The following is a 16,098-nucleotide window of genomic DNA, read 5'->3' on the forward strand; positions in this document are numbered from 1 at the left end:
TGCGCACGCTTGAAACGGAGATCCCGCCCACTGCGCACGCTCCAGGGCCGTTCCGCTTCAGCCCCGCCCGCCAGCCACTCTTAAGGTGGTACGGCGGTACTCGGAGAGTTTTTATGCTGAGCGCGGGCACGCCATCGAGTCGCGGCGGCCTTAGCGAGCCAGCCGGCGCGTGCCCCGGCGGCGGAAGTGCGCTGAGAGCGTAGGCGAGTGGTGACGTCTCCCTGGTCGGTAGGAGCGGGTCGCCGCTGCCGGTGGCTGAGCGCGGAGGCAGGGCAGTGCCGCCCGGCCCCGCTAGCAGCAGGCCCCGCGCCGCCCCAACGGTGAGCGCCCGTGCCGGACAGCCTTGCCCGGTGTCGGGTAAAGCTGCGTGTTAGTGGCATGCCGCCGCTGTCTGTCTAGACGGATTGCGGTGGGCTCGCGCTGGCTGGACGGGCAATGCGTTTCATTAGGCTGCGGCTCAAATCCCACCCCGGCTTCTGCTGCCTGGCTCCCGAATGCCTGTCCTCCAGCGGCCGCCGAGCCTTGGGTTCCGCCGCCAGGCCTCTGTCCGTGCCGGGCGGTACGCGGCGCTGCGTCAGAGCTTGCTGCTGCGGATACCGTCGGCGCGGCTGCGTGCTGCAGGGCGGTTGGTTGCGGTGCCTGCTGGCTGGGTGCTCTGGCACAGTGGGTCTTTGTGTCTGTAGGACGGTTCGGCTGCGAAAATATTTGTTTGTTAGGAAATATTTAACCTTCTGCACTTAGCTATCTGTAGAATTCTGGAATATGGGGGGAAAATTGTCAGCTGCTTTGATTACACATGGTTTCATATTGGGAAGTTTGCTTTCAGGTCTGAAAGGAAGAACGCAGGTGTTAGGTTTGAATTCAGCATTGAGGTGGGGGGGAATTTCAGCTGAGTGGTTTGAAAGCAGCTGCCAAATCAGGAGGTGAACAAGAGAAGCCCGAAGCAGTACTTTCTGCAGTGACTGTGGTGCTGCAGCTTTGTTATGAGACAAGTTTTTGTTTGTCCTTTTCCGAAGATTTAGAGGCAGGGTGAGTTAAGATGTTGTCTTTGCATGTGCAGCTTTTAGGAGTTATTTTTTAACTCCTTTTTCAAACTGTCAAATTACCGTAGGCTTGCATGTAAGATTTGTTTATAAGGAACAGAAAATGGTCTGGTTTCCCAATAGAAAAGTTTAAAAACACAGCATGAATTCTGTTAGTTAAGATACACTTATGTTTATGGGACTGTTGACATGGGAAATCTGGTTTGATTTAAAATAGGGTAGATATAATAGTACTGATCAACAGTGTTACCTACTGCTTGCAAAATGTACTGCTTCTGATTGTGTTGTCTCTGCATAATGCGTAGCTTCTAGGCTCTTTGGCTTGGCTTGAAGTCTGTGATGTAACATCATCCTGGTAAGAAAATAAGGAGGCATGTTCTATTTGGAATTCTGTCTAGACTATTTTTTTCACAATGAATTTTAGGCATAAGCATAGCAGACAGTGAAATGATTTTTTGTTGCAGGATGGTATTTCTATTTTCAAGTAGGCCATCAGGATTTCCTAAAATTAATTTCAGGCCAGTGTTTGCTAAAAATAATACTTAAAGAGTTCAAACTTGTGCTTTCTGGAGAGCAAAGCAGGTTACTTAACCCAGAATGTACTGGAATAATTCCTCTGTGAAGGCATAGCTTCAACTAGTTTTAGAACTATTTTTTAAATTGTTTTCCAGATTCTTCTGAGGTCACTTTGAAGCCACCAAAATGGTTCTAGCAGATCTTGGAAGAAAAATTACTTCAGCGTTGCGCTCACTGAGCAATGCTACAATTATCAATGAAGAGGTATGTAAAACAATTGCATGATGGCACTGTAATGTTTGGAAAGCAAAGTTCTGGTAGATTAGGCTGATGAGAAGCAAAAAGTGAGTTGATATTATTCCTGAGCTCTTTTCATCATTCAAGTAAAACTTCTAGCTAGAGCTTTATAGCCCCTGATAGCCAAAACTCAGTGCTAGGTTTAGGCATATAGAGTCACCTCAGGGATAGTGGGCCCATGTTCCCAGGGTCACCATGACTGGTGGCTGTACTCCTGGAAAGTAGCATTCAGAAGTGGTGAATGCTGAAGAAGGCATTTTATGCCTGTGTTCTGGTGGGGACTACTCTGAGACCTTGCAGAATGTACCAGCATTTGTGTTCAGCTGTGTTATGGACGTGTACTGGATTGCTAGAAGCTGGACTGTGGAAGAAGAAATGATTTTCAGTATAGGTTTTGCACCCTAAAATGAGAGGAGTGCTAAGTTTGCTGCCTTTCTGTTCTAGCCAGCATGTGACTCTGGAAGCTATTTGACTTGATAGTCTGTATTTTTTAATTAAGATTTCGATATGGTAAATGTGTTGTAAAGACTGAATGGCAAGATTAAAAAGTAAAGGATACGATAATTTGAAATTGCTTTTGAGTAAATGGCTAGAAAGTTCAGGTAGACAAATATGTTTTGTTGCCTGAAGTAACTGAAAAAATAGGCTTACCAATAGGCACAATTTTAGAACTTGTGCACGGCGAACATCTTAAGCTAGAAAACAACAAACAGAGTCTAATACAACCCAATGCTTTTTTTTTTTTTTTGCTAATAAAGCTTTTCTCCTGTGAGAGGTCAAGCTGTGCAAATGAGGTTGCTTATTCAGATGTTACTTAATTAAAAAAAAAAAGTAAAAATGTTTTTGTTCAAGACTTTTCAAAGTGAAACATTTTATGGCTACTGATCTGGGTTCCACCTTTGCCTGAAAAACCAGAGCAGCTGCAGAGCAGCAGTGCAGTTTATGCTGAAAATGCAGGTGACAAATTGAGGTGCTTCCTTTTCCCTTTCAGATTTAAACTTGATTTGCATATGAGCAAACGCATAGACTTTGTGGCAGTCAATATAACAATAAGACCATGTGCATTTAACTCATAAAAGCCTTTAGTGTATCATAAATATACTTTCTCATTGTTATTGGAAACTAATACTGAGTTAGTCAACATTGTGTGTTGTAAAACCATTTTTCCTTTATACTCCAAAGGTTTTAAATGCTATGTTAAAAGAAGTATGCACAGCATTACTGGAAGCTGATGTTAATATTAAACTTGTGAAGCAACTAAGAGAAAATGTCAAGTAAGTAATCAACATCAATTTTAATGTTTGTAAAAATCGTAGTTTGACGTTATGGAAGAATAACTTCTAATTTGTATATGACTTTCTTAGACATGTTCAGTCTACCTTCACTTTAACAGAAAAAATCAGTTTCAAACAGCATCTAGCCAGCTGTATCAAAATAATCTTCCTTGGGTTTAGCCAATTGCTGGGGTCTCTCTTTAAAAAAAAAAAAGTGTCAGTTGAGTGGAATAGTAAACAAGCTCTTAGAGCCTGGGCACCTCATCTTCCAACATTCTGTGCTGCCTATAGGTAGATCTGTGGGCATGCTCAGTACTGTTACCTTGTTATTTTGAGATGTGTAAGTCAAGTAGATACAAGTACACTGGAAACCTGGTTTTGTGCTACATACTGAGATGTTGTCTCTAGTGTATGTCACTTCTTGAATACATTGTACCTAAAAACTCCAGGCAAATCAGGTTGCTGTTCCACTTGCAGAGACTTCACTTACTAATAGGTTAAAGTGATACTGTAAGTTATAGCAGTGCTTCATGGCTTCAGTTTTTCTAAAGCTGTTTTCTTTAATTCAGGTCTGCAATTGATCTTGAAGAAATGGCATCTGGCCTTAACAAGAGAAAAATGATTCAGCATGCTGTCTTTAAAGAACTTGTTAAAGTAGGACTTTCAGAATTCTATTATGTCACTTTTCTTGTACAGCTTGTGTTGTGTGAGCAGTACAGTAGCAAGCAAAGTTTTAAGGTTCTTGTACAGTACCAACAGGTGTTCTGTCTGTTTGGGTTGTCAGGTTTTCTGTTCTAAGGCTACTTCCTATGCAAATGGTAGTACTTCTTCTGATTGGAACTTTGCTTTCTGAGTGTATCTTCCAGACTAACCTTCAAGTTCAGCTATTCTTTTCAAATAAATTTAAAGGCAAAATAAGGATAAGGGACTGTGATCTCCTGAACTGCTGTCTTTGGTTGTCCTAGCAGTATACCTTTGCTACTCTAGGGAAGATTTGTTCAAACTACTTACAAAACATTGAAAAAGTACAACTAACAACCTGGCAGTTTCTATGGCAACTTTTTATCTGCTTGTTTGGTCAAGTCCCTACCTGGTATCAGTTTTTTGTCCTCTCTCCTATTAAATGTTGTCTTCTGTTCATCTGTAGTTTGTGATCATGCATATTGGCTCTGTGGAATGCATGCTCCTATTCATTCCAGAAGAGACTAAGCCTGAAAAGTCTTCTATGTTGTAGGATTCTTACCAGAAGAGATCCATCTTGTGCAGTGATGCTGGGGTGGAGGTTATGTTTATGTTCATTTTTATATTCAATATATATAGGCTCACTTGCCTTTGGTGCTTAGTCTTATGGGGAGAAAAAAAAACCACCTGTTATAGAATGATTATGTATACTATATACTAAAGATCTGTGTGTTCATTGTGAATTTAAAGCATCTAAAAAAATTGAGACCCAAATATACAAAAAAATTGCTTTCTTTGCTGAATGTGAAACCAGGCACTGATCAGGGCCAACTATGACATTAAGTGTTATAAGTCTCTGAAATTCAGTTTTGCAACACAGACCCCTTTGTTCTGTAGCTTGTAGATCCTGGAGTTAAAGCATGGACACCTACCAAAGGAAAACAGAACATTATAATGTTTGTTGGTTTGCAAGGAAGTGGTAAAACGACAACCTGTTCAAAGGTAACTTGCACTGAATGTGTTTGGATTTTCTGTTGTGTTTTTTTTTCTGGTGAAGGAGAGTGTTGTTGAACACTTAATGTACAATGTACTTGTGACTTGCTGTTTTTATTACTGATTACATTATAGAAATACTTTTGTAGAGGAGGTTCTTAGATGATATGAATGCCCAAAGTAATATTCTTTTGGAGCTTATTTATAGTTGCAGGACTTCCTTCAAGATTTTAAGTTGCACATTTAATGAAACAATATTATATATGGATAATAGTTTCTTTCCACTCCATACTTCATGGGTTTAAGATGCACTGAGTGGAACTTTTCTCATTCTATTGCCTGTTTAGGGGAACTAGTATAAGTTGACTTCTGTATTAAGTATCCCAGGTAAGCATGATTGGATGGTATGAAACCTGTTCTAGCTGCAAGTTTATTTAGGGACTTTAGATTTATATTTTCAAGACTAAAAAAGGATGCTCAATTCAGAGCAGTTGTAAGTTAACTTATTGATTATTTTTGAAGAGAAAAAAATTGTCCTATGGGAAAAGACCAATGTGTACTTCTTGCCTTTTTTTGTCACTTGCTCTCAGAGAGATTTATATGTAGACCTTGCTAAATATATCACTGCTCTGATTTTGTAAGACATTCCTAGTTCTTCTGTAGGAAAATATATCTTGGAAGTCTTTATTTGGGTGAATCAACCATTCTGTGAATCTGTTGTACTAGTGAGGCTTGCAAGTGTTACATAATAGTAAGGATTCTATTCATTGCTTTGAAACATATCCTTGTGATTGGAATATCTTTGTTCCTCTGGAAGTAAAAAAGCAAAGAATTGCTCAAGTTTTAGCCATTGCTGTAGTTAATAACTTACTACTTTGGCTAGTATTCAAAAGCTAATTCTATTTGCATTATTAAGAACTAATAAAATAGAAACAGAGGCTATTCTTAGCTCAGGAAACTGAAATCAGAAGCAGAGCCAAGCCACTGTTTTTGTCTGATTGAACAGTTACTTGTATATCATGCTTTTCCAATATGCTAACACTTGATGGTTGTATGATGTTACTAAGTGATCACAGGTATACCAAGGCTGGCTTGACTTTGTCCTCAGTTTGTGCTTTAAGCCATTACATAGTGTTATACTTTGTTGTGGGATTTTGGTGTAACCACTTGTTTTGGGTTTTTTTAACAGTTAGCATACTTCTATCAAAGGAAAGGTTGGAAGACGTGTTTAATATGTGCAGACACATACAGAGCAGGTAATACAAACAGCTACTAATGATATAGTTCTCTCTCTAACACTTATTTTTGTGTGTTTTTTTTAATATTTCCCTGACCATACCTGTCTTACAGGTGCTTTTGACCAGTTAAAGCAGAATGCAACAAAAGCAAGAATTCCTTTTTATGGGAGGTAAGCATCTCTCAGAATCAGTTTGGAGAACAATGCAGTTTTAATGATATATTGTTACTTATTGAACATCTTACAAAATCCTGTTCACTGTTGCTTAACTATTTATATATATTTATTATATACATACATATGTGTATATATATAATATATTTGTAATAACATTTGTTCTGAGTGGTTGAGGTCGGAAAGGACCTCTGAAGATCTGGTCTACCCCCTGCTTGGGCAGGTCGCACAAGATCAGTTCTAGATGGATTTTCAGCATCTCTTGAGAAGGGGATCCACAACCTCAGCAAGCAACCAATGCCAGTGCTCTGTCACCCTCAGTAAATTATTTTTCCTCATGTTCATCTGGAAGTTTCTGTGTTGCAGTTGGCACCTTTGCAAACTGTCTCTCTTGTTCTGGGTTCCCAATACTGAACACAGTACTCCAGCTGTGGCCCTACTAGAGCTGAGAAGAGGGGTAGAAAAACCTTGTGACCTGCTCACAATGTTCTTCTCAGTGCAGCAAAGGAGACCATTGGCCTTCTTGCCTCAGAGGTGCACTGCCATCTCATGGAGATGAACTAGGGCTTGACATAGATTTTGGAAAGGGTCCAGAGGAGGGCGACTAAGATGATCAGGGGGCTGGAGCACCTCCCCTATGAGGACAGGCTGAGGGAGTTGGGCTTGTTCAGCCTGGAGAAGAGAAGGCTGCGGGGTGACCTCATTGCAGCCTATCAATACCTGAAGGGAACCTACACCCAGGAGGGGAGTAAACTCTTCAAAAGGGCTGACAATAGCAGAACTAGGGGAAATGGATCCAAGTTGAGGGAGGGAAGATTTAGGTTGGATGTTAGGGGGAAGTTCTTTACAAGGAGAGTGGTTAGGCCCTGGAACGGGCTGCCCAGGGAGGTTGTGGATGCCCCGTCCTTGGACGTGTTTAAGGCCAGGTTGGACGGGGTCCTGGGCAACCTGATCTGAATGTGTATGTTTGGTGGCCCTGCCAGGCAGGGGGGTTGGAACTACATGATCCTTGCGGTCCCTTCCAACCCGGGTGATTCTGTGATTCTGTGATAGGGCTTCAGAGAAGGGCTAGCAGGGCCTAGTGCAGTCTTCAGTAGATGCGACGGTCCTTTGTACTTCAGTTCACTGAACAGTAAGGGTAAATGATTTAGAAAGGTGTAACCTTAATCAGTTTTGGCTTGACATGAGAGGAAGTCAATCTTGAAATCCAAGCAGATTTATGGTTAGTAAGTTTACAGTCAAGCAATAAAAGTTTTAATTTGGGAATAAAGAATTGCATATGTAATGATATTTCTCTTTGATCAGTTATACAGAAATGGATCCTGTAATTATTGCATCAGAAGGTGTTGAGAAATTTAAGAATGAAAACTTTGAAATTATCATTGTTGATACAAGTGGACGTCACAAACAGGAAGACTCGTTGTTTGAAGAGATGCTACAAGTTGCTAATGCCATAGTGAGTAGCTTCAAGAAATACATTCACTACTGTTACAGTAATGCAACTGCAATTAATTGCTTACTTCCTAGTGTTCTATGTGGTTTTCAGTCTACTGGAAGCACTTCTAACATCTAGAATAAGCTAAAAATTATAAGCTGATATGAATAAATGAGAGAGATGATCAGTGCTTAATAGCACTGAGTCAGTTTTAATTGTTGGATCTGTAATTTAAGGATGCTTGCATTTAACTAGACTACAATTCCTGCTTGAACTTTGCCTTTCGGAATTTTTGTGAAACTAGATTTACAAAAAAAAGTTAAGTTTCTGTAGCTTTGTGTACAACCTTTTCTGTGATTGTTACAAATAATTGCCTTGAAACAGAATGTTCAGCAAGTTGGATATGTAAATGAAGTTGGTGTTTCTTGTGTGAATTCTAAATATCTAATTTTGGATTCTGTAGTCTTGCAGAACAGTATGGCAGCTCCCACACAAGTCATACTGTTGGGTAACTTGTTTTCAAAGGAGTGGACATCTTAAAGTTTTTAATGAGAAAAACAAATGGAAGATGTTAACTGCTTGTAGGTGCTGATCAGCTTGCTGGCTCGCATACTATCTGAAATCATTCAAAACATAAGAACTGCAAAATTTTAATACCGTGTATTGAACGTTTTTAATACTCTGTGTATATGAACATTTTTTGCAGATCATAATATAGCATTTTCAAGCGGTCCTTAGGTAATACTGCTCATAGAAATGTATTGCAAGAACTTCTGTTACTGAATGTAATACATCAACAAACATTAAGAATGCAGAAAAAAATCCTTCTTTTTTCTTCCTAGCAACCAGATAATATTGTGTATGTGATGGATGCTTCCATTGGCCAAGCTTGTGAAGCTCAAGCTAAAGCTTTCAAAGATAAAGTAGATGTAGCTTCTGTCATTGTGACTAAGCTTGATGGACATGCAAAAGGAGGTGGCGCCCTTAGTGCGTAAGTATTGTGATATAATAGGGGTGTCTGGCCACAGATGGACAAACGTGTTAATGCTTCACAGAAACCTGTCAAGTGAAAGCATCTCTGTCAAGTTACAGGGCATCTGGAGATTTAAGTAGCTATTTCTATCTTATTTATTTTTTTTATCTTATTTATTAACACTAATTTCAGTGTTGATATTCAGTATCAATTATTGGAATGTACTTCCAATGCAGTAGTATTGTCGCATCAGACTTCTGTCTTCTCAGAACAGAATACAATTATTGTTGCATCTTGTTTAGCAGACCTAACTAAAAATATAAATATAAAATTGGATGTAATAATCTTCTCACATTGTTTATTTTCCTTTCATTTATGTCCAAATTTTTTACTGAAATGCTAGAAATTCTAGCTAATCAAATGTAATGGCTCTAGAGCTGATGCACATTAAATTTCTAAATTCAGTGTCAAGCATCTTGATGAAAGGTAAATCAGCAGTTATGCTTTTCTGAAGTCCATTCTTGTTGGGCTTCTCATACACTGTATGTTGACAACCTTTGTTCACTAGAACATGTGATATTATCTTCTGCTTCTATGTTAGACTCGCCTCCAGCTGCTTTTGGATGATACAGCTTGCATGGAGCAAGATTATATGTCAAAACAGTTATCTGATACCTACTTGCTAAATCACTGTTTGATTTGGATGTTAAGTGTTAAAATTGTTCATCTGCCATATGTATTTTGCTGTTATTTATAGCGCAGTGATGGAAAACTGAACTTAAAAGCGAAGTGAAAATACCAGAAATAAGTTCTTGCTGTCATGTGCTGTCATATATGCTGTCTGCTGTGTCTGTTCTCCACTTTCTGCAGATGGGAAACAGAATTCATTTAAAGTTATTGCTACTGATTGATTCTTTTAAAGGTTTTGATATTTTCCATATCTTTTCCTGGTTTTTTCCTGTGTTGAAAGTGAGAATATTTTTAGGGTTCCTCCCACAACAGACAACTAAATTAGCCAACATCTGACCTCCCAGTATTAGAGATAGAATGGATGTGACTTATTTTTCTTTCTATCCTCTGAAGGTTCTGGAACTTGGCAGTGGAAAAAGTATTGCCAGCTACTCCCCGCTTTCCATTGCAAATGCTGGATATTTTTTTTTTGCATTAATAACTTGGTGTATGAAAGATGCTTAAGAGATTGTGCTGATGTTGTGTTTGTGTTGTGTTGATGATCTCTAGCTGAGAAGTTGTCTCATAATATACATATTTCACTGCAGAGTTGCTGCTACAAAGTCTCCTATTATTTTTATTGGAACTGGTGAGCACATAGATGACTTCGAACCCTTCAAAACACAGCCTTTCATCAGCAAACTTCTTGGTATGTACTACATGCAGCTGTGCACAAGATACTTTGAGTTGGATAATTGAAAGTTAAAGTGTGATTTCTTCAATGCCAACTTCAGATTTGGTTTTGTTTTCCAGGCATGGGTGATATTGAAGGATTGATAGATAAGGTAAATGAATTAAAGTTGGATGATAACGAGGCACTCATAGAAAAGCTCAAACATGGTAAGTTGTTTCCAAAGCTTGAATGCATAGACAAGTAACTTGTTCCAAGTGCATGCTGAAGAATGGTCATTCTCTAGTAAATGTTTTGGGCAAGAAATAGCTATGTTTTTCATCAAGTGACAAGTAGAACTGTAATTGCAGATGAACTAGCATAATACTCTTAAGTGTGTGCCGTCAGAAATGGCTTAGCCATATTAATAGTTGAGGTTTACTTATCTGCTTGTTTATCCAGTATAGTACTTACCCTGTAAATATAAAAAGTAATTGAGGAAGGGTAGTAACAGCAAAATGTTAGCGTAACCTTTGCTAATCTTCTTTTTGTTGTACTTCAGGTCAGTTTACACTAAGAGATATGTATGAACAATTCCAAAACATCATGAAAATGGGACCATTCAGTCAGATCCTGGTTAGTTATCCTAAAATTTGTTTTATCGGTTTCTGCTTTATAGCTGACAAAATTCTGCTGTAAACTTAAAATCCTTTACTGAAACTGATACTTCAATCTGTACTTTATATTTTTCAAAAAAGTAAAATTATTTGTCTACTGGAATACATACCTGCTGAACTAAAACGTCTTGTCTGTATTTCTTAAAGTTAGCTTTGCCTGTTCTGACACAGCTTTTGTGTTGCATTTTAAAACAGGGTATGATTCCTGGTTTTGGGACTGACTTTATGAGTAAAGGCAATGAACAAGAATCAATGGCAAGGCTAAAGAAATTGATGACTATAATGGACAGTATGAATGATCAAGGTAAAAACAAATTTCAATCACTATTTTTCTTTCTTGAACAAGACTAAAGATTGTTTTGGGCAACAATGTAGATGTAAGGGTGTGTCTGAGATGATGAAAGAGTGGGAGGAACATTTCACTCTTAGAAATAGTGAAGAGTACATGTGTATCCCTGTGCTGTTGAACTTTCTGTCCATTCTTAAAGATACACTGGTTATGTGGATACTTACTGCTGCTTTCTTGTGGAGGCTAGATAAAATTTGAAAGCATTCTGTTGATAATTCATTTTTGTTTTCCATAGTGTAGCTATGCTTTTTAAATTATTAATGCTGTCCTTTCAAATGAAAATGTTTCATTCATCTTCACAGAGTCACTGTCTTTCTTTGTATCTTTCTCCCACTCAGATATGCTTGGTGATACAGTCTGGTCTCTGGAAGGTGTGCTGTTTCTAATCCATCCATAACTTTTACAGGAGAGGTGTACTCTTACCTTTGAGCTAAACCTATAAATATGGCTTTGACTGGTTATGCTAAAACAATAAATTGTTTCTAGGAACTTTTTCTTCCACTATGATTTGACATACGAAGGACAATCATTTAGTGCTATTCCCTAGAATACTCTCAATTATATTTGTACAATTCTGTATCATCTCTTTTAAAACTAGTTTTTTGTTCTCTGGCTCAGCTAAATTCTCAGCACAGTTGTTTTCATTTCTGCTACCAGCTGTAATCAGTAACAAAACTTAATTTTTCCTTTCCTGTAATTGCAGAACTTGACAGTACGGATGGTGCCAAAGTATTCAGTAAGCAGCCAGGAAGAATCCAAAGAGTAGCAAGAGGTTCAGGTGTTTCTACTAGAGATGTCCAGGAGCTTTTGACCCAATACACTAAATTTGCACAGATGGTGAAAAAGATGGGAGGCATCAAAGGACTTTTCAAAGGTAAAAGAAAGTAAAACACTCAGTGTGGAGGCCACTTGATGTGTGAACACAGGAAATTCAACGTATATTAGGTGTATGTATTATGAGAGGAGGACTGAGTTGTAGTTCACTAATTTTCATGTTTGTAAGCTCTTGTGTAAGAGCTGTTTTGTTCTTCATGATGCTGATGTATAATGTGGCAGTCAAAACTACTGTATTTTTTGGCTTAACCAATGTAGAGTCCATTTCTACTAGTACTGATATTTGAGTCTGCTGGGGGGGAGGGGAGAACAGAGACTGCTCATCCTTGAGTACTTTGATGGAGTAGCTTTTGATCATTGAGTTAAGTGGATTTTAGAAGGAGGAGATAAAACAAAAACATAATGCACAATTTTGGTGTTTTTTTTTTAGCCTTGTACATTAATATACTTTGCTTCTTTTGCTTCCATTTTCTTTAAGGTGGTGATATGTCCAAGAATGTAAACCCATCACAGCTGGCTAAGCTGAACCAACAGATGGCGAAGATGATGGATCCAAGAGTTCTTCATCATATGGGTATGCATTGCCTTTTTATGGCTTCAACAAGGGTCTGTTACATTTCATCCATTTGAGATATTATGGAATTGAGGGTGATGTAAAAACGTGTTCATTATGTATCAGTATTAAGTGTCTCCATGCCTTCTAACAAGAATCAGAAAGCTTACTTGATGTGTTATGAATACTTTGCACTTAGAAATGCTTTTTCTAGACTCTTCATTTGGATTCAGGTCTCAAAATGAGCAGTTGGAGTAGTGTCTGACAAAATAATGAATCACTTCAAGCATGTCTATTTTAAAGTGCATTTCTGAACCTCTCTCCTCTTCCAGGGTTTGCCTCAGATAAGTAATGTTCACATTAACATCTTTCAGTAAAAACTTCCATATTCAAGTCTTGCATGCTGATAATGGTAATTCCTTCAAGATTTTTTATTTTGTTAAGATTTTAATGAAGAGGTCATCTTAAAATCTACTAAGCCTTGTTTGTAGATCCTCCTGTAATTTTGTTGTCAGATGCCCATATTTTGATAGTTATTTAAGCCTGGTTGAGTCTTGGTTTTTCATTCATATATTACCAAAATGGCCTCTTTTCAGCACATGGGTTTTTGTGAAGCAAGATAGCTGTGCTTCAGAACTAATCAACACACACGTATTCTTGCTTATTTTCTGTAGGTGGCATGGCAGGATTGCAGTCAATGATGAGACAGTTCCAACAAGGTGCTGCTGGGAATATGAAAGGCATGATGGGATTCAATAATATGTAAAGAAGCCTTAATAAAAATGGACTGGTTTGACTATTAGTTGCAACTTCAGTGAAAGGATTTGCTTTATTCCTTTTTACAGTGATGGGCAGAGTGATCTTTTAAAATGCTATTCAAGCTTCTCAGTTTCTACATCTAATTTCTGAAAACTATTTTTGCTTAAATTAGTTCCTCTCCTCTAATACCTGATGGCACAAAGAGTAAGTGAATTTAATGATGTAAAATTTTAATATTTAGAGACACTTTTTAATTGTTTACATTAAATGGCAGCCATTATATTTGTAAACAACCCTGATCTTTGGTTATAGTACATAAAATGTCACAAATATACTGTAAAATAAAATCAAGTAATTATTAACACAGGAATGGCTTATTTTTTTCAATTCTTTCATATTGATCATTTATTAATATGTAATGAGACTTCCTTAATTTTATATATTTCTAATTGCTGCTGTAACTCTTTGGCATGGTATGGGAACTGCTAAATCATGGCCTGAACCTCTGATTAATCACCTGAGGTGAGCAATGAGTCAGCCACAGGAGCACAGGTGAAGGCAATTCACCTGTGCTGCTGGAAGAGGTGGAGCCAGGCTCCACCTCTCCTAGACCCAGTTAAGAGCTGACTACCAGCAGGAAGGATCTCTTCTGGAGATCTGCTCTGCTGGAGTTTCACAAGTGAGACCAGGGTATGGGTAAGCATCCCATCTTTTTTGCTTTGGTGTAATAACTACGTAGCCAAGCTCTCTGATATACCATAACATCTGTACATTCATTGGTTGTACAGGCATATACAATGGAACTAGTTCAACATCTGAAATATGCTGCTGCTGCTGCTCAGATTTTTGAAGGTAGTGTGTTAGTTTTGCATAGGGTTTTGTTCTTCAGAATTCTGTAGTTCTCTCCATATACATAAAGAATGAAGCAACTAACAATGTGTGCATACAGATATCTTCAGTATATTTGACAGCTTGATAATCTTCATACCAGACTACTAATTAAACTGCTCTTCTGTGGTGAGGATAGTTAATAATATATAGTAGATAGAACTTTGTGCTGGTATTCAACTTGAAATAAAAACAGCTGTATTTGGCAGACCATATTGCCCCAACTCAGCTACATTCTGTTCTTAATTTCCTATGTCATCCACTGTGTTGGTCTGATATGGTTAGGATCTACAGGCACTTGAGAAGCTATGCAAGCTGGTTAAAATTTGATATCTTAACAAATATGGTAAACTTTTTAACCCTTATTTTAAGGAAGGAGATTGTTATGGACTTATATACTGCAGTGTGCTTGGGTTGTAAATGCACCCATTTCTATTTCTTAGTTGAGTGATAAAAATTAAATGCAGTAATTAAAATATGTCCACCTGTTAATGTTGTTTGAAAAGGTGACAGCTAACACAGCTGATAGGATTTCTGTAGGAAAATATACTCTTCTGCTAATAAAATATAAGATGTGCTGTAACTTAATTTATAATGTGGAACTATCTTCTGCACTGCTAATGGTACATATATTCTTACCTATAGAGTATGCTAAAAAATCTGTAGATACACCATTCACTACAACACTGCATTTTAGCCACATAAGTAGTCTGAAAGGACTGTTCAAGTTCAATACCAATATATTAAATGTAAAAAAACAATGAATACTTTTGTATCACAGGCTTGTGTGGATGCTGCCCTCAACTATTTAAAAGGTATGTATTTATACAAACTTTGTTTTTATAGTATTTTTCAGTTCTTGAGCAATAAAAACTAATACAATATAGAAAACCATGTAGCAGTGACTGGAAAACAAATCTTGGTGTGCAACACAGTTGGGGATAGTGGATAGTTAATTTGAATGCTGTTGATAGAAATCATACATGAATAGGCATATTGAGGATGGAACAGTGAAGCTCTGTGCTCTTGTACGGACTCAGCTGGACTGTCAAGTTATTAGCAGTTTACTCTTCCTATTTTCAATTCATTGCACATGTTTAGTTTTAGTATTTAGAATTTTCATATTATCACTGCTGCTACTGTACAGGAATAGAGTTCTGCTAGCTCACCCAGCTAGCAAGAAGCAAGGGCAAGTTTGGGAAACAGTTCTGTTAGCGTAGGATGTGTGATTTGTTATTTCTGAGGTATATGTTGGTATAAACAAACAGCAGTACGTTACTCAGCAATTACATATAGGTGTGCGCTCTTATCATGCCAAATAGGACAGTCTTCAGACCCTGTTAGGAACAACTGCCTAAAGATTTGAATTATGGTTGTTTGTTTGTTTGTTTTTAAGTTTGACTTTATAGAATGGTCTATAAAACCCTCTTATTGCACTATAGGAGAACAAAATGTTAAGAGTGTGGGAAATAAAATGTGAGTTCTGCAGAGCACAGTGTGGAATGTACTCTGTGTTCTTCCGGTTTGGTATTCTTAATTGCACTAAGACAAGAGAGGCTTTGTACAATGTTTGAAAGTGCAAGTATTACATTTTATTGTTAGGCTTCTTGTGTGTCTCCTGTTTTACTGTCTGGACACATCGCTAAATCTGAATTCGGGTCATCAGGTAATTGTAGTGCCTGGAGATCGCCACTAGGAGGAACTGATGGCTAAGAGAGCAACATACCAAATAAGCTTAACTGCTTATACTTATGTTCTAGATGCACGTCCTTACTTTAAAATCAGTGGCATCCTGCAGTTTGTAACCCTCTCCACAGTGCGTTAACAAGTTTAGATATATACATAATAGGGCACATTAACGTAGAAACAGTTTTCTAATGTGTGTTTATTGCTTTTGGAAGGTGGTGGATGTCAAAGTGTGTGCAAACCCTGATTGTGCTGTTCTGCATAAAAAAAAAAAAAGACTCACCAGCTGTGGAACAGTCATTCATGTGAGCTTGTTTGGTTGCTGTTCTTTAATGAGAAGTCTTCCCTACAGGGCTAGAGCAACAATTTTTATGTAATTTTCCACCTTTG

At 38.0% G+C, this 16,098-nt stretch overlaps 1 protein-coding gene across 1 annotated transcript; it reads left to right on the top strand.

Moving 5' to 3' along the window:
- The first annotated feature begins 216 nt into the window (after positions 1–216).
- On the top strand, positions 217–13,496 carry SRP54 (signal recognition particle 54). Its single transcript, XM_042862738.1, has 16 exons — positions 217–320; positions 1,715–1,823; positions 3,039–3,130; positions 3,700–3,784; positions 4,709–4,813; positions 5,994–6,060; positions 6,155–6,212; positions 7,521–7,671; positions 8,493–8,641; positions 9,901–10,001; positions 10,106–10,192; positions 10,525–10,598; positions 10,835–10,943; positions 11,692–11,862; positions 12,301–12,396; positions 13,050–13,496. Exons 2-16 carry the CDS (start codon positions 1,746–1,748, stop codon positions 13,139–13,141), a joined length of 1,515 nt encoding a protein of 504 aa, XP_042718672.1. The 5' UTR covers positions 217–320; positions 1,715–1,745; the 3' UTR covers positions 13,142–13,496.
- The last annotated feature ends 2,602 nt before the right edge of the window (positions 13,497–16,098 follow it).

Source organism: Lagopus leucura, unplaced genomic scaffold (assembly GCF_019238085.1).
Source record: "Lagopus leucura isolate 7727_CA_CO unplaced genomic scaffold, USGS_WTPT01 Super-Scaffold_1, whole genome shotgun sequence".
NCBI classification, from domain to species: Eukaryota; Metazoa; Chordata; class Aves; order Galliformes; family Phasianidae; genus Lagopus; species Lagopus leucura.